Here is a 22,829-nt window from a genome sequence, read left to right on the forward strand (position 1 = left end):
TCACACTGGAGCGCTTTGTCACTGCAATGCATATGAACACTGAGTGTTTCTCACGCTTGCTGGATGTTCACATCCCAGGCTAGCGTACCGCTACGATCTTTCGGATTCAGCTAACTCGGATCAACAGGCACTTCTTTCCTCCAGTTCCGCTTTACACAAAAAAATATTGCACGTTCATTCAATTTCCCTCTCCCCGTCATTCATTTTCTTGCCCCCTGATCAACCTCGGGCAGTCTCTCCCCTCCTCATCTGTTTTTTCTCCACTTCCTCCACTCTGCCTCTGCATCCTTCCTTCTCTCCAGCTTCAGGTCCCCAGCTGGCCCCCATGCCTGTGGAACGGCAGTCGTTGATCAGACCCACTCTCCAGCTGGAGGGGATATTCCCTTTATTTCATCGCTATTCCAGATGGCATTACTGTGCATTTCCTGGCAGCGGGTACAGGCTGAGCTGTTTGGAGGGGGGGGTTCGGGGGGACTGCAACTGAAAGGATATGATTTCCTCTTCTCTCAATCTCCCTCTTCTTGTCAGGAATTCCAAACTTGAGGCACTTCCTTCAATCTCAGTTTTCAATTAGAAAAAAAAAAACCCCGAAAGAGATACAATATGCTGAGTGCTAGAATTACAGACATATCTTGCAACACTGATCAACATCGAGAGCACAAGAGACAGACACAAGACAGACACACACACAGATTCGGAGGTGGTCCTGTGTCAAGTCATTTTGTTCCTACTTTGCTTATAAAATAAGCAATAGTGATGTATCGCTTCCAGATATAAACACATACTTTACCATAACCAGCAAAGCTCTAGACCAGAGAATTAAAGAGAATGCACAGTGATTCATAACCGTGAGAGAGAGTGTGTTTGTGTCCACCAGCCTATACACAGCTGGCAGGTAATGTGTCGCAGATGTGGTCCCTCATTACAGCGTAGAGCACTCCTTGTATGTGTCCTCATTCATTAAAAAGCACATTCAAGCTGTGAATCCTCCATTCATGTAGCATCACCTACATTGGGGTGGATCTGGGCTTCTGAGACTACTTTTTATAAAATTATTCGTAGCTGTCTGGTGCGCAAGAAGGACAAACAATCAAAAAATATCAACATTTTAAGCTTTTATTTCCTGATATTTACATCCAGATGTGTTAAACATCTTATGTGAACATGCCACATTTTATTCAAACCCACCCACTTTGAGTGTTCATATGACTGTGTCTTTTTAGACAACTGAATGTCTGCTTCCTGGTCTGACACCTGGGTTCCGCCTGTAAAGACTGCAAAAAAGGATAAACAGAGAGCTGTGATGGGAGAAATGCAAGCAAAATTTTGGAGGTGAAGAAAAAGTAACAAGAATTAGCCAATGTAGATTGCCCTGAAAAAGAAGGAAGGCAACAGCAGGTGATGAACAATGTGAGAGCTGTGAAGAAAAACCAGAACCTCCACAAAGCACTGGAGAAGGTATCACGACCCACTGTTTGAAGAAGAGCAGAGATATCGAGGCCATACCACAGGATGCAAACCAAACATCCGGAAGAATCAGAAAACCAAATTGGAATTCACAAAGTAATACAGAGATGCTCTACAAAAGATCTGGTTAACAAAGATTAACCTGATTCTACCAAAGTGATGGAAAGGTAGTGTGGAAGAATCCAAAACACACAAGCTCAGCAGATGAGCATGGTGGAGGAAGTGTCATGGCTTGAGTTTGCATGTCTGATTCTGAAAGGAGATCCCTTATACACCTCATGATGGTGAACATCATCATGCAGCAAGACAGTGACCAAAAACACACTGCCAGGAGCAAAGGACTTCATCAGGGGGAAAAGTGTCAGGATTTAGACCGGCTAAGTCAATCACCAGACCTAAACCCCACTGAGCAGCAGTTCACCTGCTGAAAAAGAGACGGAAACGGTAAAACTACCAAGACAACAAAAAGAAGATATGGTACAAGATAGCAAAAGATTCAGTGCAAGGAAAGGCTATGCAGATTTTAGGTGTTATTTACTTCCAGTCTGTTCTAATAACTCACCCAAAAATTGGGCAGCCTGCCACAAAAGGTGCTATGTTCTAAGTTGTTTAACAAATCTAGATGTAAACATCAAGAAATGAACACTGGAATTCCCACAAAGACACACACAGACAACCTATACAACTATGCGCTTCCAAAACCCACATACACCGATCAGGCATAACATTATAAACAATGAGAGGTGAAGAGAATAACTCTGATGATCTCCTCGTCATGGCACCTGTTAGTGGGTGGGATATATTAGGCAGAAAGTGAACATTTTGTCCTCAAAGTTGATGTGTTAGAAGCAGGAAAAATGGACAAGCGTAAGGATTTGAGCGAGTTTGACACAAAGGGCCAAACTGTGATGGCTAGACGACTGGATCAGAGCATCTCCAAAACTGCAGCTCTTGTGGGGTGTTCCCGGTCTGCAGTGGTCAGTATCTATCAAAAGTGGTCCAAGGAAGGAACAGTGGTCAACCAGCGACAGGGTCATAGGCGACCAAGGCTCACTGATGCACGTGGGGAGTGAAGGCTGACCCGTGTGATCTGATCCAACAGAGCTACTGTTGCTCAAACTGCCGAAGAAGTTAATGCTGGTTCTGATAGAAAGGTGTCAGACTACACAGTGCATGATGGGTCAAGGCTGTTTTGGTAGCAACCTAGGGACCAACACAATATTAGGCAGGTGGTCATAATGTTATGCCTGATCTGTTTATAAGCGTTATTTAGGAGACCAGATACCTTTGTCCTTATACAGTATGTGTGTTTGTTCATCAGACCAAAGTATAGAGTAGTGTACTGTTAGTTAGACAGTAAAAAAAACAAAATCTATTTTTTGTAAATTATGAAACTAAATTATTATTATTTTTAAGTACGACACTGCTAATAGTATTTTCAACACCACCCTGTCCAAAACTGAAAAAGTAACTAGAAATATTTAGCCATTTAATCATGCAATTACTAATTACTAATAAGCTTGCAGTATGAAAGAGAAAGCCTGTACTGCAGGCTTATTACCCCAAGGTTCACTGGGTTTACGCTCAGTGCTAGTTTAATGCCAAGGAAAGTCAAGCAAATGACGCATAGATACCAAACATCTCAAGGTTGATCTGTCTGGGTGGGAAGAAACATGAAGGCTCTTGTGATAGCTTTTGCTCCATTGTGACCATGCTGAAGGACAAAAACAAAAACCTGATAAGAAAAACATGCATTTTTCATTTCCAAACCCTTACCTGGGCTGGAAGATGCTGTTGTGGAGGAAGTCTTCAAAGGCTTTACTGTAGATGATGTCGTCCCCGTTCTTTCTCATATCAGAACTAGATTTAGGGCAACTGCAGCAAAGGGTTTTGTTCTCCCCTGCTGAGTCAGAATTGGTGGGCTTTATGTTCCCGACGATGTCTCCCAGTCCTGTGGAGTATCTGATGGGAATCTTCAGCTCTGTGAAAGACAGAGGAGGAAACCATTTAAGACACGAGAGCCAATTACACAGAATTACACAGGCGATTCTTTCGAGTGATGGCTGAAATGATAATCATGATAATTGCGCTTAATATTAATAATTTAACATAGTTTAAGGCAATTTAGGAAGAAAATAGTCTTATTGTGCTTAATAAACGTACAATATATTCAAGCACTTAAAAACAGGTGCTTCTTTCGAGTTTTCTTGCTTTATAAGAATAACAAAGTAAGACTGCTCCCTAATAAGACTATGTAAGCATATATACACATGACCCATTGTGCAGTTGGAAATCGATACCGTGTACATTCACTGTTATAAGCTGTTTGGGTGAAGTAATCTGATATACCTGGCAAAAGGAATACTGAGTGAACCATGACTGTTCCTTAATCACAGTGATCTCTTAGGTGCTAAAAAACTAACACAATTATAGTACAAATACATTAATAAAGAAATATGATAAGACCAAATACACATTAAAAAAAAAAGAACAAAACAATTACAGAGCATGTGATTTAATACATAAGACCCAACTACTGTAGCTAGCCAATCTACTAAAGAAAGCAAATTCCTCAAAAGCACTTTATGTAAAGTATACACCAATCAGGCATAACATTATGACCACCTGCCCAATATTGTGTTGGTCCCCCTTTTGCTACCAAAACAGCCCTGACCCATCATGCACTGTGTATCCTGACACCTTTCTATCAGAACCAGCATTAATTTCTTCAGCAAGTTGAGCAACAGTAGCTCGTCTGTTGGATCGGATCACACGGGCCAGCCTTCACTCCCCATGTGCATCAATGAGCCTTGGCCGCCCATGACCCTGTCACCGGTTCACCACTGTTCCTTCCTTGGACCACTTTTGATAGATACTGACCACTGCAGACCGGGAACACCTCACAAGAGCTGCAGTTTTGGAGATGCTCTGATCCAGTCGTCTAGGCATCACAATTTGGCCCTTTGTCAAAGTTACTCAAATCCTTTCGCTTGCCCATTTTTCCTGCTTCTAACATCAACTTTGAGGACAAAATGTTCACTTGCTGCCTAATATATCCCACCCACTAACAGGTGCCATGATGAGGAGATCATCAGTCTTATTCACTTCATCTGTCACTGGTCATAATGTTATGCCTGATCAGTGTATAATATATACATAGTTTTACACCAGACCTTTAGAGCAGTAGTTGTGCTGATAGAGTTCACGGTCTTCTTCTAGCTGTTGCCAGCGCAGCAGATAGTAGATGTGATTCCCGTTGGGAGAGACAGGAGGAGACCACTGAACCACCAGGCTTGAGGAGGAGTTGGCGTAGGCGCGGATATTAACAGGCATTGTTGGTACTAAAAGGACCAAAAAAAAAAAAAAAGCTTAGTAAAACTTTTCACAGACAATTCTGCACATTTTACAGTAGAGTTTGCTTCCCCTTTTTACCTTTAGGCTTAGTCAGAATATAGACCAGCTCGCTCTTGGCCCCCAGGACATGCGTGTCTATGTTCTCCGCTACCAAAGTCACAGTCTTCAAAAAGACAGCGTACTGCGTCATGGGATTAAGGCCTGTGAGGTTGACTTCAGGGTTTCTCTTTTGGTCCTGAGGCAAGTCCACTTCCACCATCATCCAGCTGTTGGACCCACAACCATCCTGATCGTCAAACCCTGAGATATTCTGAAAAGGCCTGTTATAGAAGGAACCAAGACACACAATGTTACAGAAGAAATTTAAAGTGGATAATAAAGCTCAGAAAGGATTAAAATACAATGGGGCATGTTGATGAGGATGAGCACGATGAGGTCTGATGTGGATCAGACACAATGCAGTGTTATTTTTTACCACCACAAAATACAGCAAGTTGCAAACTTACATTCCTTTTATACCTCAGCAAATTTCCATTACTATAAAAACATTGAACTCAAGTCACGAATGACATCATATTTTTAATTCTTTTATTGTTATTAATATTGCTAACATTCAGAACACCACCTATTTCCTATTATCCCCACACGTTGTCAATAAGGATGCCTCTACCAGCAAGTCCAGTCCTTCTTTGTTACTAATTTGCATGCCAGAAATATTAAAAATGCATTATAAATACATATATTGTATTTTTAAACGTATTTGTAAATATAAGTAACACATTCACACAGGCAGTGTTGTGCTAATGAGAATATTGGATTCTCACTATTCACAGAAAACATAATGGCTCCAGCAATCAGTGGCAGAGGTATATAACAACTAACCAGACTCTTTTATTCTCCATCAAAGTTAATATGACAGATAAATTGCAGCATCTCGTGTTACAGAGAAACTGCAAAGGATTTTCCTGTGACTGACTGTTACAAAGTGTTGACACACTTCCTTCCATAAAGGTTACACACACATCGTCTGATAACAGTATCAGGGATGATACGTTTTTCTTGGCACAGCAAGAAGCTTTATTAGATTATGTGAAGCCAGGTGAATTGGTTGTTACTATAGGAACCAGAGTATTAATATATTCCTGTGATCTGCCTCGCAGTCAGAAGAACTGTCAGAAAATCAACAATTCACCGTGGCATAAAATCCCAGAAAGAAATATACTATATGGTCAAAAGCTGTGGATATCTGAGCATCACACCCATATGTAGTTCTTCCACAAAGATGAAAGCACAGAATTGCACAGGATGTCCAGCATGACAATGCCCCTGTGCACAAAGCGAGCTCCATGATCTGCCAACATTGGAGTGGAAGAACTCGAGTCGTCCGAGCCCTGACCTCAACCCCACTGAACGCTTGTGGGATGAGCTGACTGCACCCGGACCTCAATAATGCTCTTGTGGCTGAATGATCACCAAAAGCTACGCTCCAAAATCTAGTGGAAAACCTTCTCAGAAGAGTGACCGCAAAGGGGGAATAAATCTTTCTGAATATCCATTGGTTTGAAATAGGTACATATGGGTGTGATGGCTAGATGACTTTTAGCTATAATGGTGTTAACTGTAGAAAACAAGCTAGCAAATAAACAGCAAAAAAAGACCAAATGACTCACGCTTCTTTGTAGTACACTTCAAAACTGATGAGTCCACTGTAACCCTGAGGTTGATAGCGTTCCCATGTCAGAACTATCGAGTTACTCCCAGTGCTATTGCTTATGAACTTCAGAATTTTATGTTCACCTGGAAAACAGAATAAATTTGCAAATCAAACCAATCCATCATGTTCTAAGCAAACAGATACTAGATGAAAAACGTACAGTTTGCACGCCCGCCATTGTTGCGGAACTCGTCCTCCACGAACTTCTCCTTGATGCCTGTTTTCAGCCACATCTTGCGAATCTCGGACATGCACAGGTTGGGGTTCCGGCCAAAGAAGAGCTTCCCTGCGTGAATGGTCAGGTTGTGCTGTGACCAGTCCCACAGAAACTGGAGGTGCTCGTTATTAAACGCTGAGAAGGCGTACATGCTGCAGAGAAATATTACAGCATGTCAGCAGTTGGATAAGGCCAGAATGAATGTGTCTGTCATACAAGTGAGCGAGAAAAGAAAAGCAGAGAGAGAGAGACAAAACCTTCTGCTGCTGGCATCCAAGCCAGGCATCTAGAACTTTCCACAGCAGCCTTGCTTGGCTGACTTTACAAATTTGCAATCAGATTCAATTTGGAATCTTTTTCCTTTCAAATCGAGTAACAAAAAAATAACAAAATAAAGCCCAGGCATAACAGAGTGTTTTTATTTAAAGCTCTATTGTTTAGACAAAAATTACAATTTTCTCCACTGAGGTGTCATGCCTTAATCTACTGCAGAGCTGTGTGTAAAATGTATGAAAACCAAAAGTTTAAACATACAGATTGCTATCAAAAACTAGCGACAATGCTAAATACCGTGATGCCAATAAGTATAAACACACTTACTTATCGCAGAGCTCCTTCCCGCTGATGTGATTTAAACTCTTGAGGAAGGACAGCGAGCTCAGAGTGGAAGAATGAGAAATCCTCACACATCCGGTCACTGTCTTGATGTGACCGAGGAAGTTCTCCAACTCGGATGCTATGTTATCTGCGACAGAGAGAAAGGGCTGTGAGTGCCGCACGGAATCTGAGCACAGATGCTGTAAAAGACACCTTTCGGTGAGCAGTGCACACAGCTACTTACTGCCACGGCGGATGTTGATGCGCAGGCTGCCGTTGATCACTGTGCAGTCCTTCAGGGATTGTGCAGCGTCCACGGAGTCGATGTCTTTCCCGTCACACACCTTGTCGCACAAGCCATCACAAGCACTGCAGAACATACTGTGGGGGGGGGAGCAAAATTTCATCAAATTTCATCTGTCTTTTGATCGAGTACAATCATGCAATGTTGTTCTAGGAAGCAAAAACAGACACAGACTCATCTTTCAGCCAGACATCAACACCCCTGACAGGTGAAGTAAATAACATTGATCATCTTGTTACAGTATCGAGGGGTGAAGTATATTAGGCAGCAAGTCAGTCAGTTCTCGAAGTTGATGTGTCGGAAGCAGGAAATATGGGCAAGTGTAAGGATCTGAGTGACTAATTGTGATGCCTAGATGACTAGACTGGTCTGGTCACCGCAGTTATCAAATGCCCTGAAGAACATGATGTTACAGACATGAACATGGCAATATTGAAGGCGCACAGAGACACAGCAGCCGGCGAGCTCTTCATATCTGCACAGCTATCATGTATTGACTGGCTGGATTGTGTTGCTAAACTAAACGTCACTGTCTGTGCAATAGCAAACTCACCCGATTAGCATTGGACTACTGCTCGGAAGGTTGTGAGTTCGAATCCCAGGTACAACATGCTGCCACTGCTCGGCCCCTAATGAAGGCCCTTAACCTTCAATTGCTCATATGAGATAAGAGTCCAGTCGCTCTGATTAAAGGCGTCTGCCTGATGCCAGAAATGTAAATGTAGCACGAGCTGGAGTTTGCATGAATGTGGAGGCATCACGTGTTTCGGAGGAAGCGCACGTTAAGCCCTCAACCTCCTTGGTTGCTAGCTGTCGTGTCACTGGGGATGAGCAAACGACCAAATTTAAGAAAGGAGGGAAAGAACCCTAGACGCCTGCATTGTACTCGACGTCCCTTTTTCAGTACTATAAATAAACGGAATTGCTAAAAGTGCCAGAGTGGTCATTGCAACCATACTATAAAATGAGTTGAATAATGAAGGAAGATTTTCCTGGTCTTAGATGTACACAAATCTTAACCATAGATAAAAAAAATACCTGCATTTAACAGATTTTAACAACCGAAACTGCCACGGTAATAGTGTGACTATAGAGTGTGAGCTGTAAAGTGCTTCTTAACACACTTACTGTATTACAAATAGCTATTCCTGGCTTAGTGTCACTGTTTACTCACACTACTGGTCTGATCTATTCCTTACGAAGCTGCACTTTAACAAGACTGGAGTCGAGCCAACTGATCTGCTGATCATGTGGCGATTGCATCTAGAGATGAAAATAACAGGAGGTGGCTGTGGACTCGACTCTTGTTTCAATACCAGTGGTTAAAGACCAAAGGCTACGATGGGGCACCCGGGTACCGAATGGACATGCTGTGTCGTGCGTCACATACCTCTGACTGCTTTCACGATTAAAGCCAGGTGGGCACTCCATCATGCATTCGCCTTTGTGGATGACAAAGCGCTCTAGGTAAGGCAGATGGACCACAGAGCACATCTCTAAGGTGATGCAGCGCCAGCCCTCGAATATGTATGTGCCTAGAGGACAATGCTCCACGCAGCGGCCTTCGTGGGAGTAATGCTGGCAGGCGGCGCAGGCCGTGGAGCTGTCTGGAGCTGTGCAGCTGCCCAGGCACTGAGCATGGCAGCACTCCCCCGAATCCGTACATGCCCGCTGCCCACATCGCTCTGGGCACACTAAAGAATAGAGAGAGAGAGAGAGAGAGAGAGAGAGAGATGGGTTAACATCCACTTCTCTTTAACAATCATTACAACACCAATTCCTGCTGTGTTCTGTGTGTTCCTTGAGAGTTACAAGGGCAGCACAAAAAAAAAAGAGGTGAAGATTTAAATAGACTTATAGATTTAGCTATCAAAGTGCAGCTGAAGCCACAACAAATCCACCGCAGTCATTTGAGAGGACTGTTTTGGTTTTGCCAGAGGCGCCAGTGGCATTGCGAGTGAACAGGAAAGCCAGATGTTCTCTTAAGAACCAAAGGAAAAGGTGGTGCTTTTGCTTTTCAAAGGTTCGACAGGCTTTAAGCAGCTTGCCGTTTTGTTGGAATTACAAAAAGCTAAAACTTCAGCAAGGAAAAGGAAGTGAATTTTCAAACATTAGAGATTCTGACTAAAACAAGTTTTAATCCAATTGTTTCAAACAAAGCAATGGTTACATAACACGAGTTTTATATGTAGCACACAGAGCTAACGGACAATAACTGAAGAAAAGCCGTAGCTAGGTTTATTCTGTTTCCTCTGATTATTACGGTACTATGATGGAAAGGAAAACATTAGGAAATTGCAGTAGCAGTTAAAATGTAGTTGGTTAAATGTACATGATTTGATTTACATTTACTCTGCAGTTATTAGAGTATCATTTCCTCAGAACAGAGCCTCGTCTGTCCCTTCTGACATCTCCAACTACAGATCTAAACCTGAATTTCAGTTTCATTTCATGTACACAGTGTTCAAAATAAAAAAAATAATCATCACTATAAAGCAACTGCTAAATCATCATACAAAAAGAAGAAACACAAGACTGCATATCCGCTAACCTCGAAGTAGAATAACGTGTAGACCCGGGGTCTAAAAGGTGCAAATATACTTCACTTCCATCACATGTACATACGTGCTACCAGCTTCTACGTGAGCTACGTGTTCATACACTCACTTGCGTAACTTATGTACATCTGAAGGATTGAAAAAAAAAAGAAAAAAAAAAGTGTCCACTAGATGGCACGTCAGAGCCAAAACATCCGTGTGTCTGATTTCCAAGTCAAACTGTAACATATAGCGATTTCATGCGCAGAAGACTGAGGTTGCAGTTTTAATCCTTAAAACTTTCAGCCATCACCCTGTTTCATGATCTGTGTCTCAGCTCAATGGCCCTCACCCTGCATTTAAAGGTTTTTACTAATACCAAGGACTTAAACCTTGGGCAGAGGAGAGATTCTTAAAATTCAAGCACAAGTCCAGACTCAGTATGATATGGTTATATTGTTGAGAACATGCACAGGTGATGTGTCCAATGACCACGGGATACATGCGGCAATCACTTTGCGTACGTAGAATTAAAAGCCTTAATATTGTAAGGTAGTAACTGGGGTGTGCGTATATATACCGGGTTTTATGGTAACCACCAGACTCTGCTGGGGGTGAGGGTGGGGGGCCTGCGGTGTCTGCCTCTCATGATTTAGTTACAGCAAATGACATGGTTCCAGATGAAAACGATGTTGCAGGAGCAACTGGTGCAGCGGAGGCAATACATTTATTTGCACTTGGTCAAGGACTATTTCATCTTTTGTTCAGTCACAAAATTTGCAACCTTGGGAGGAAAAAAAAAAGAATATTTAGTCTGCTGTAAATATTTGATTCTGCTTATCCTACTGGGTCACAGGGAACCTGAAGTCTATCCCAGGAGACTCTGGGCACAAGGCAAGGTAGATTGATCTAATAAATATAAGTCACTGATCTTAACTATTTACTTTCCTAATGTTAACTAGGCCAAACATACACAATAGATTTTATGTGACATTAATGAATCCCAAATATTCGTTATTCAAGAAAGCAAGGGTGCAGAAAGTCAGGTTTAAAGTCAGGACAGACGGGGCTGGGGTGAAGAACCTTTGGGCGTATTTTGGAGTAGGTCATAGTGCTGTGTATGCCAGTGTTAAAATGCAGATGTTTTAAGTTTGGCACGTCTGAGGTTTGTGACTATTTTCAGAGCCCCTCAGCCTCTTCAATGGCCTCCTGATCTCTCTCTAATGATCAGCCTCTCGGGTGTCCACATGCACAGCTCTAAACACTTGCAGCCACAGGGAGGCGATTACAGATTAATGGCGTCTGAATTACAGCGAGAAAATACTGTGTTCTGCAAGAAAAAAAAAAGGATAAAAGCCACATCAGTGTGGATCATCCGCATGCTAAATGTAAGGGTTTCTCCTTGGTAGGGTCCACCATACACACAAATCCAGGCCACAGATTCCACTCAGCCAGAACTACCAACCAAATCCCTGTGCTATCATTCTGAATAAGAGCGCATTGTAAAAGGGGAGAGAGAGAGAGAGAGAGAGAGAGAGAGAGAGAGAGAGGGAGAGAGAGAGAGAGAGAGAGAGATCTGATTCAGGTCAGAGCACCAGCAGAAAAACACCAGCTTTGGCACAGTAACGGCCTACATTTAAATGAGCTCCTGCTTCTTGCTCTTGATGAAGATCGTTCTCACGATTTCCACAGTGGCCAGAGGCATTAGTGACAGGCCGTGGGCTCAGATATCAACTCAGGTGACACCAGTACTGAAACTTCAGAAGAGAGGGGGGTGGGGGACCACGATGGCAAATGAGATCGTTCGACAATCGCCCTCGCAACACACTCCCTCTCGGTTCATGTGAACTCGGATGACCCCTGGAGGATTAAACCCAAACAAAGAGCCTGACGCCGTTAGAGGAATTCTGCTGTAATGAAGGAGCTGTTACATGTGAATACCTGACAATGGAGCCGCCAGCCGTCCTCCAGAACTTTCCTACTGATTACATACAAGCGTGCAGTAATGATACGCAAGCCTTCTCGTGTGTGTGTGTGTGTGTGTGTGTGTAAATGTGTAATCCGAGCACATCCGCTCATGCAAAACTTTAATTTGAATATTAAAGTCAAATGACAGCGTATGGAAATAGTGGTGTACTGACACAAGTCACAGGAAAGATAACTCTGTCCAGCTTCTGTTCATGTTCTTTTTTATTTGGTTACTGACCTATTAAAATCATTTTTAAATGAAGTAGTAGACTGTGATGTCTGGTTGTGGTATCACGCAAAGCATACCCGGTACTAGGGCAGGGAAATATCACAATAACATTAATATTACATTAACATTAATAGGGCTGTTCGTAGCTTAAATGGGTCATTGATCGGAAGTTCGGGGTTCAAGCCCCAGCACCGACCAAGCTGCCACTGTTGGGCCCTTGAGCGAGGCCCCAACCCACCTGGCTCCAGGAGCATCATGGTTGACCCTGCGCTCTGACCCCAACCCTCCAAGCATAGGATATAGGATATGTGAAGAAGAAATTTTTCTGTGCAGTAACCCACACTACCGCTCAAAAGTTTGGGATCGCTTGCATATTTCAGCTTGATTTTCAGCTATACGGAGGAAGACTCCATCAGCCAATCCATCTTGTGGGAGATGCTCCAGGAAGCATGGGGTGAAATCTCATCAGATTATCTTGAAAAACTGACAGCTACAATGCCCAGGCTGTAATTCCTGCAAGAAGCATTTTCTTTTGGTGAAGGCAAAGTTTAAAGAAAACATTCATCAAAATCATTATTTCCCACTGTGACATGTCAGCATGTCCTGTACTTTTACTATATTTTCTATACAGACTAATTTCGTGTGTGTTTCGTTTGTGGAAATCAATACAAATTTTGCGCCTTTGAGCGGTAGTGTATACGTGACAAAGACAACTTAATTGTGATAAATTATAATAATATTGATGAATTCTGGAAGATTCAAAATATTTATCAATTTATCGAACACGTTTTTAAATAACTGGAAGCAGTTGATCCGCATATAATCTTTTATAAATATAGACTTTTATTCTAAACGTTTTTTAGGTATGGAAAAAAACCCAGTTGTTATCAGGGTTAAAGAGGAAGAAGAAAAAAAAAAACCAAAACAACGACAATGTGTGATTCCTAGGAAGTTCTCGGTGAACTAACTATCCATGACAAGATATGATGCTGATATGTGCCTGAACTGCCTTGCAGAATCGTGACATGATATTTGTGTCACCTCGCCCAGCTCTACCTGACATTTCTGATGTCTCGGGATAATCACTGTAAGCTGACTACAGTGGAAATAGCCGAAGCGAGAGAGAGACAGAGAGAGCGAGCGCAAAGAAGGAAGTGTGAGTAAAGGTTAGAGGCTGTTAAAATGTAGATAACCTTGAGGCGAGCTCCAGCAGGCCAAACAGATATGGGTTAAAATAAAAGGAGGGAGGAGGGGAGGGGAATGACAAATGGAAAGTTTCCACAGGAGATGTTTTGTAATTCTCAACAGGCCTTTTTTTGTCTGAAGCAGCTGCTAATAGAAAAACATCCGTCTAATGTTGCTGCCTCAGGTAAAATGCGTGAGCGGAAAGCGGCTACAAATTTCAACGTTGTATCCGAGTTAAAGGATGAAATGAACAACAAGTGTCACATAACAGACACTAGGCGCTGTTTTTAAATCAGACGTCGAAGGGGAATTCCACAGGGACAATTTCCTATATCCTATTAATATTAGTGCATAATGGCTTCTTTACTGCTCCAAAAGTATCTGGACACCTGACCATCACTCTATATACGTGCCTCTTCCTCAAACTGCTGCCCAAACTTCTCCAGGATGTTTTTGTACGCTTTACTGAAACTAAGATTCCCAAACCTGTCCCGGCACGACTATGTCCCCGTGTGCAAAAGAGCTTGCTAAGGTTAGAATGGAAGAACTTGTGTGTCCTGAACAGATCCCTAAACCTCAACCCCGTTGGGATGAACTGGAACACTGACATCAGTCTCTGACCTCATTAATGCTCTTGTGGCTGAATGAACACAAATCCCCCACAAGCCGGAAGAGTGGAGCTTTTAGTAGAACAGTAAAGAGTCTGGAATTAGATGTTTAACAGCACGTGTGTGTGTGTGATCGTCAGGTATTTACATATTTTGGGGAATTCTCATGAGCTCAACCACACACACACTCCTGAGTGATTCAGCACACTGCAGAAACATGGTACAAGCCATGTAAAATTCATGGGAGATTTAATGAGAACTCTATTAGTCTGTAATCTTGATTTTAGTGTCACTGTGCATTATACGGGGCCGTCATTACGACCTGAATAAGACGTTGTTTCTTGTAGTGTCGGATGTTGCCTTAGCAGAATTCCTGACTGACCGCCAAAAATTAGCTCGTTTATTTTGGACCTGAAAGCACTTTATCTGCCACTAATAGTCTTTGAAGTCTCTACTTTAGGAACACACAAATATATTTCATCATGCTGAAATGTTCTTGCCCTGGCTTGGCCGTTTGCCTGCAGAGATCATGCTGAGGTAAGGAGCCAGTTTAACAAACATGGTGGTAAAAATCACGTCAGTCTGCCTAACAGCGTGTACACCTTCATTTTACTTTCACACACTCAGTGTCACAATTTGATTGAGTTGTTGGATCATTAGACCTGATAAAGCAGATAAATAAGCCTAATCTTTGCAGTTTATCTTACACTACGCCAGCTGTGGAATGCCCCTGCTCAGTCAAATCCTCCTCCTCCTCCTCATCACCATCAACATCACCACCACCAACATCTTCCTCCTCACCACCACCACCACCGCCATCATCACCAACACCATCACCGCCAACACCATCATCACCACCATCCCTTATCATCACCACCATCACATTCATCATCACCACCATCCCTTATCATCACCACCACCAACATAATCACAATCGCCATCATCACCACCACAATCACATCACCATCATTCCTATCATCCTCCTCACCATCACCACCACCATAATCACCATCATTATCCACATCATTAAAACACACAAGGGTGCTTACACAATCTGTCTAGATGAGAGTGGGCATTAAATAGATGATGATAAAGAGCCTGAAGATATTAAACCAAGTGACAGCTTATTTCCAAAAATTAGAATTCTTTATAATTTGGTAGTAATCCAAGCAAGTTCATCCATAAGTAGATCAAGGTTATGAATGTAGAGGAAGGTGGGACATCTTTATCCTTACGGTGAAACTGGAAATGAATCTTTAATGATGTTTTTAGAGATACTGGGTGTCCCAAATGTCTCCATACATCAGGGAAATGAACTCTTTTTAGCAAAATGTAACTTTTACAAAACATTCTCTACGTGATCGCATTTGTTTCGCAAAAACGTATAAATTTCCCCTTATGTATGGAGACTGTTTTATGTCAGTCTAATGTTGTTCATCAGTTAACAATATATAGAACATACAGCATTTATATACTGATATAACAGCAATGCTTATTCCCCATTTCCTTATCTCTGAATCACAGAAATGTGGATTCCAGAAGCACCAGGAAAGAGAGTCGCATGCTTTTCTGAGCTGGGAAGCTTGAGATCAACAGCAATATGACTAAATTGGGACGAGAAAATTACAATTGATCACAGAATTCTTGAAAACGTGGGAGCAGATTGGATCGGCAAACATCCTGCATTGGATGGAAGTTCCGAATGTTTAACCTCCAAACAGAGCGGCTACATTCCTCAAGTCTTCTGCCGATTGCTTAGCATGCACTAATTCCCACACACACACACTTGAAACGAACGTTTACTTTCTGTTGCGTCAGACTGTGCGGTTCCGTGGAAGTCACAGCAGCTGGAAAAGTTGAAACAGTGAGCTAGAACAGCTGCAATGTGCGTACAGCGCGAGGATCCGCACAACATTCGCTGCATTCTTTCTCTGCACCACTTTGGCTGCTCTGTCGTATCATCTGAACGTGTCGTAGACCTTTAACGTCCAGTCTACAGAGGCCATGAGGTCATTTTCAATCCTGCCATCGTTAAAGCGTTAGAACTTAAAAGTATAAAATGGATGCAAATGCGCTGATCGTCCAGAAACAGACTGTTCATTCCAGCAAACACCAAGTGGTTTAATAACTTGCTAACATTGACTCTACACAACGAAGTGGCTCACAGGCCCTCTGACTAACCCAGAACTACACTGGATTGTTTTCAGTCTTGAGTCCACACCTGGAAGTGATTCTGGTCTCATTCGGGGAGGAGCTTCTAATCACAGGTTTGCACATCGAAGAATTCCTTACCAAATGTGGCTTGATTGTGTAATATGCTGCATGTCATTCAGATTTGCAAAAAAAAAAAATTGTAGACAATACCTACCGCTGTTTATCATCATTATTATTATTTGTCTTTGGTACGAATCAACAAGTGGTGAAGAACAGCATGTTTTGGATGCGGAAGACCTTTCTGAATAACATGGAGCTCTGCTCTTTATAAGAGTTAAATGATCGAATGAGTGTATTCTGTTAGACAAGGACTAATACCAAATAAAAATTTTCTTTTTTTCCTGCACAAGAAAAGCCTTTGACTTGAATCTGCTCAAATATAAACGCACATCAGGGTTTGGAGCTGAATCCATTTACATTTAATTCCTCCGTTCCTATATATATCTCAAAGTATTCTGCCTCCATAACAACCCTGTTCCTGCAGAAACAGGAAGTAACAATCACATAATTCTATGATCAGGGATCAATTCTCTGGACTGCTCCCTGACCATACCAAACTCTCAGGATAAACTGTCCTTAGCCTGGGGGGGGGGGGGGACCCAAAAACCTCAAGAGTAAAAACGACCTAAGAAAAATAATAATGCTGCATGTCCTAACTGGTCTCCGGTTTTCTGCATGCTTCCATTTTTTCCCCCCAAACTGTCTAAAAGCCAATAATAATCAGACAACAGAATTCTGAAACCACAGAATTTACTAAACAGTTAGTAAAATCTGACCGCATGCTGGCAAATATTTTCTTCAAAACAACGTGTCACAATTTGTTAGTGAAAAACAAAACTGAGATCCTTTCAGTGCAATGTCCAAAAGCAGTGCATTTCTACTACACAGCTGAAAGCAGATGAACAGCAGGACTGGAAATCCCGTTCAGGAATCGTACCTTTATCAGTTAGACGACTGGGTAAGAGTAAGAGCTCCGGTGTGCTTCTCAGCTGGCAGGAAATTGACTAGGTTACAAAACTCATTATTTCTAACAGGCTTTAAATGTTGCACATTGGGTTCGCACCCTCACAGAAGATCAACATTTTATTTTCCAGCGTTTTGGCTACAGGATTCCTAAATAACTGCGTCAAAGCAGAAACTTTTCTCTTGCCATGTATAATTGTGAAGTTTCTGTGGGTGGTAAGTGCTGGAGATATGCGACAGCTTTCTGCTTGGCTTTTTTAATGTTTCCGTACCTGCATGCTCCTGATTCGGGGTGTGCTGCACCACCATGAAGCACTCAGCAGCTTAGTCAACAAAGATTACTTTTTTCAGGTCTAACTAAGTAAGTAAGTAAATAAATAAATGGACATTAAGACGGCCTTCACGCTGGCAGGTTACATTTACATCTACATTTCCGGCATTTGGCAGACGCCCTTATCCAGAGCGCATTACAATTTTTTTTAATACAACTAAGCAATTAAGGGGTTAAGTGCCTCGTTCAGAGGCTCTGCAACTTGGTGGACCTGGGATTTAAACTCACATCCTTCTGATCTGCAGCCCAACACCTTAACCATTAAGCTACCACATCCCCAGGTTAGACCTAAACAGAGCAGTAACGTGAAAGCCGTCATGTGAACCGGGAAGCGAGACCTGTAGTATATTGTGAGACCAGCTGCACTGGTACTGTGCTGATATTCCTGTAAATGTGAACGCAGCTCATACTTGGGCCTGCACATGTTCAGGAAGTAAAGTAACCTGCGTGTGTGTTAGAGCTGATGATGACATCATTAGATTGCACAACACATGTGTACCACGAAAAGGCAAGGGAACAGTGCTGGATACAGAAGACCTGCCTTATTGTGCGTAATAGCACTCAAACAAACAAAAACTGTGTTGCCATGTGCTCTCCATACGAGATCAACACAAATGCACCGGGGTTCGACAGAATCAAATCAGACCAAGGTTACAGGGGTGTACCGGACACGAGCGCACTCAGATTCAGACTGTTTTTTTCCATTCTGAGTGTATAAACCCACATTATTCTCTTGTCCTAGGTGCCTGGACTAACCCTTTCTCCACCCCTGAACACGTGCTCATATTAATAAACATTTGTCAGGAAAAAGGTGTAAATGTGCCTCAGAATGAGAGTAAAAACCTTCGCTCTCTCTCTCTCTCTCTGCTCTACAACTAATCGTAATTCCCCACTAGCAGAATCGATCAGTTCACTACAGACTGTGGAGAGTAATATCATGTTAGTGCAGCTTTTACAAAGCAGGCCTCCTTACTCCCACACACACACCCCTCCACGCACACACACACACACACACACACACACACACACACACACAAGCAGCCTCATGGCACAAACAGTAGAGCCATGGAACACGCGCCTCAGGGCTTTTTATTTTTAGTCAACATCGTCACCTCGGCCTCACTTCCCTATTAATTCAGGAAACTCTCCAAGTTCATTTGAGGTCTTCGCAGCTCTGCTGATCTTGGCTGCTACAAAGCAGCATGTCTGAGGAAATCAGGTTGCACTTGCTGGCACAGTGTGTCCTCTGCCTCTCTTCTTCTCTCTCGCCCTCCTGAAACCGAGTGCGTGTGAGGGGAGAGAAAAAAAAAGGAAAAGAAAATCACTGTAGGGAGCCTGAAATTCTGCGTTTTTAAAATAAATCTATTTGAGATTTCAATAAAAGCTGATTTTATTTGTTTGTTTGTTTTTTTTTTTTAAATGAAATGAAACAAAAACAGCTGCGCCGACTTCCTGTGTAGAGAAGGAAACTGTACACGGAGGATCGAGCTCAAGTTTCCTCATCATTCATCTACCGCTGCAGGGTGTCGCTCTGGCAGCGAGAGAGCCGGATCGTCCATCATCATCATCAACCAGGCAGCCTGTAGCTTCCCAGAGAAATAAAGCACGTTATAAAAGGTAGCGGGTCGTTACGAGCGTCGAGAGGTGGCCCCGCGTCAAGTCGATGGATTTAAAAGTCTGGCACAAAGCAGCTGCGGCTAGTGTTAAGTAGTCTCGCTACTGGAAAACACGGCAGAACATTTCCAATGACATGTCGAGGCACGACCTTAAAAAACAAATCAATTAGGCTTTCCTCGGGCGAGAAAGCACGAACATTTGCTACTTTCCTGAAAGTCCTGCCCACATTGACATCAACACAAGCCAGCTATAATTACAGCCTGAGTGCTTAAAAGGCAGTAAACAAATTCAAAACAGTCCAATGATAAGAAAAACAGCCGTCTTTTTATACCGGGAAGGAAGAGAAAGAACGGAGAGGGATAATAAGAAGGGAAACGGACCACGGGAAGATGCTCCATGAGATGAATTTGTTAGTGGACGCTGTATAGCTTTTATTCATTCCTGAGATTTCAGATCACGCAGCCTCTGTACTTATTTGCAGCAAGTAAACTTACATGGACGCCGTTTTTGCTCCGCGTGCACATAATGCATAATGCAGTGTAATAAAAGCTCATTATACCCAGGGTCACTCAATAATGCTGTCCACTACATTTGTCTGGCAGAGTTAACTCTCTGTATACACACAGCAAGTTAGTAATAATCTGGTGGTCTACTATAGACGATCTGTAAACACAAGAAAGAACACATTGTTTGTGCTTATGTCAACAAATAACAAAAAAAAAAAAAAAAAAAAGGTCATGTAAACACATTTTTAAAGAAATACAAAACAAGGACAAGGATTCTGAATTTTCTGTTTACTTTTTTTTCGTCCACAGATGTTGTGGAAATTTGCTGTGGAGTTTATAGTATATTATTTCTGTTTCTGCTATATATGAAATTCTTGATTAAAAATGTGAAAAGTAAAACTAAGGCCACAGTTTTGTTGTGGGGTTTTTTTTTCCTCCAGGAAATGACTTCATTGCCTCAAGGATTTTTAAAATGGCCAGTATGATGAAAACGAGCTGCTGGCAGCAAAAATCTGCAGCTTTTCTGTTTTAATCGCTTGCATTATGTGCATGAAGCGGATGGAAACTTGGCCGTGTTCGTTATTGTCCTGTTGTGGTGAGGGTGCAGCGGCGGTCTGGGGTGTAGACGGGGTTGATTTTAGTTGTCCCGTTTGTGTGAGCAAGTGCTCTGTTAATAGCTCAAGTGGCAGTGAGGGAGTCGGCCCTGGTGCAGGGTTAAAGCTGAACACTGTTCATTAAAGGTCTCTTGCACTGGTTGAAAACAGTCATTAATCATGGCCAAGTTCACTGGGGCTGTTCTACTGTTATAGACTGTTAGCTGTCCAGATTTGCAACAGCTGTCCAGTCAGGGGTCCCTCTCAGTGCAGCGACTGTTGAGTTGTTGAAGTCAGTAGTAAGGGCATTTTGCAGCGTGTGTACCTTCCTAAACTCCGACCAAAGTGTGTCCATGTGATGAGTTTTGATTGACAGGTTTGGGTTTTTGTAATTCAGAAGAGGATTTCACAATCAACATCAGTGTGTGTTCCTCATATCTCTCTCGCTCCCCTTCATACTCATCACCTGTCCATGCAGCAGCGTGCATTTCAGTTAACAGAATGAATCAAAATTAGGCTATGTTGTAAAATTTAAAGACCACAATTTAGCTCTCAGTGGTTTGGACTGGCTCGACTCAGCACGCTAGACAATCATCAACACAGAGCACATGTTTACGTTCATAATATTTATAAGGAAACCAGATTGTTGCTTAATTTGAATCTGCCACTAAACACAATATGTTCAGAGCTTCCTGTTTAGAATAACTTTGTGCCCAAACTAGTGCTCTTAGTTGTTAAAATCATCTGCTGTAGTACCGCAGTGAAATATGACAGATGTTCAGAGGTTGTGACTTTTATTCACTGTTTTCGATATGAATGTACAGGTGTTCCTAATAAAGTGGGCAGGAAGTATAAAAATGTATAAATTAGTTCCAGTCTGTGACCTGAGGGGGGAAATAATGATCAAGTGAACCATAATGAGCTAATGAGTGTGGCAGCACCTGAGGAGTCACTGCAGATGGATCTAGAGCTCCAAAGTGGGTTAAAATGGCTGATTTCTGCTGTTTCTCTGTAGATGGTGCCTGTGCGCGTGGAGTTGGTGCGGTTTGTAAGATAATGGCCGATTCTTAACAGTTACAACGTAGCTATGTAACCATTTGAAGTATAACACGTGTCAGTGGTTAGGATCCGGAGCTATAGGTCACTTAATGATTCTTGTTAATGGTGCAGAATCTCCGGGGAAAAATCTATTCATAAGAACATTCTCTCTCATTATTGTAACTCAGATTGCATCAGTTAAACTGCATCAGATGCACAACTAATAGATCGCCGATACAGCACATTTCGCTTTGTATCATAATGTATTGTTACATCCCTACAGTATATGCAAGATATTCCCAACAATTTCCATTTACACCGGAACAGCTCACAAAACCCAGTGTCCAGGGGCTCTGTATCATGGCTGACCCTGCGCTCTGACCCCAACCTCCAAGGATGGGATATGCAAAGAAAGAATTTCACTGTGCTGTAATGTATACGTGACAAATAAAGGCTATTTATTACCAGGGGCATCAAATCCCTTAAATAAGAACATGCTTTGTGAAACATCTGATAATCAGCCAATAAGAGTTACAATTTCCATTCTTTTATGTTATTAAAATAAATAAATATCTAAAAGACAGGAAAAGTGGAGGAAACAAAGTAAAATAAAGTAGAGGAGAAAGGTGAGTGAGAGTGTTCCTGGCACTGGGCTGCTGAGATGCAGGGTGTCTGTTTGCTCTGTTCTGCCCACAGGCTTTTGAACATTCATGATGTTCAAATAACACGGTGTGAGGTGCCCAGGTCCTGGAGCTTTGGCACAACGGGCACAGCTTGGCTGGTACAGCTGTCACCTCTGATTTCCTGTCTCCTGCGTCTGCGTTTTATGGCAGCAGAATCCACACTGACGAAGACATGGGTGTCAACTATAAATAATAATCCATAACAAAGTGCACCTGTGCCATTTCTCCAGGACAAACAGTGCTTCAGTAAGCATGCCGGAAAAATCTGTGACAGGACTTAGCATGCGACAAACTGTTACGGCAACTCAAGCTGCAGAATCGTATGTATTGCCATATCAAAGCATCTTTCCTTATAAATACTCCACCATGCGCAAAAAGACACTGGAGTCAGATTATCGCTTTAGGGCCTTGTTTACGCGCAAAGACGTGGTAGGGCATGACTCTGGTGCACATGCACACAGGCACACACGCGCACGCGCGCACACACACACACACACACACACACACACACACACACCCTTCAGTTAATAATCAACAATAAAAATGGGGAGAAAAACGTGATCTCCATGACTTTGCTCATGGCATGGTCGTTAGTGACAGATGGGCTGCTTTGAGTGTTTCGGAAACTGAAAATCCTCTAAATGGCCATTCTTTCCATCCATGGTGAGCAGAAAAGCATATCAGACCGCACAATACGCCAGACC

General features: G+C 42.5%; 1 protein-coding gene across 1 annotated transcript in view; it reads right to left on the bottom strand.

Moving 5' to 3' along the window:
- igf1rb (insulin-like growth factor 1b receptor) overlaps nt 1-22,829 on the bottom strand; it is a 75,679-nt gene that overhangs the window by 14,990 nt on the left and 37,860 nt on the right. The window contains exons 3-10 of the mRNA XM_058400974.1: nt 9,044-9,347; nt 7,594-7,730; nt 7,353-7,497; nt 6,696-6,904; nt 6,492-6,618; nt 4,900-5,141; nt 4,641-4,808; nt 3,244-3,448 (exon numbers count right to left, since the gene is read on the bottom strand). Coding sequence (XP_058256957.1) covers nt 3,244-3,448; nt 4,641-4,808; nt 4,900-5,141; nt 6,492-6,618; nt 6,696-6,904; nt 7,353-7,497; nt 7,594-7,730; nt 9,044-9,347 — 1,537 coding nt within the window. The remainder of the gene's footprint in view (nt 1-3,243; nt 3,449-4,640; nt 4,809-4,899; nt 5,142-6,491; nt 6,619-6,695; nt 6,905-7,352; nt 7,498-7,593; nt 7,731-9,043; nt 9,348-22,829) is intronic.

The sequence above is a fragment of the Hemibagrus wyckioides genome, linkage group LG10 (assembly GCF_019097595.1).
Source record: "Hemibagrus wyckioides isolate EC202008001 linkage group LG10, SWU_Hwy_1.0, whole genome shotgun sequence".
Taxonomy (NCBI): domain Eukaryota; kingdom Metazoa; phylum Chordata; class Actinopteri; order Siluriformes; family Bagridae; genus Hemibagrus; species Hemibagrus wyckioides.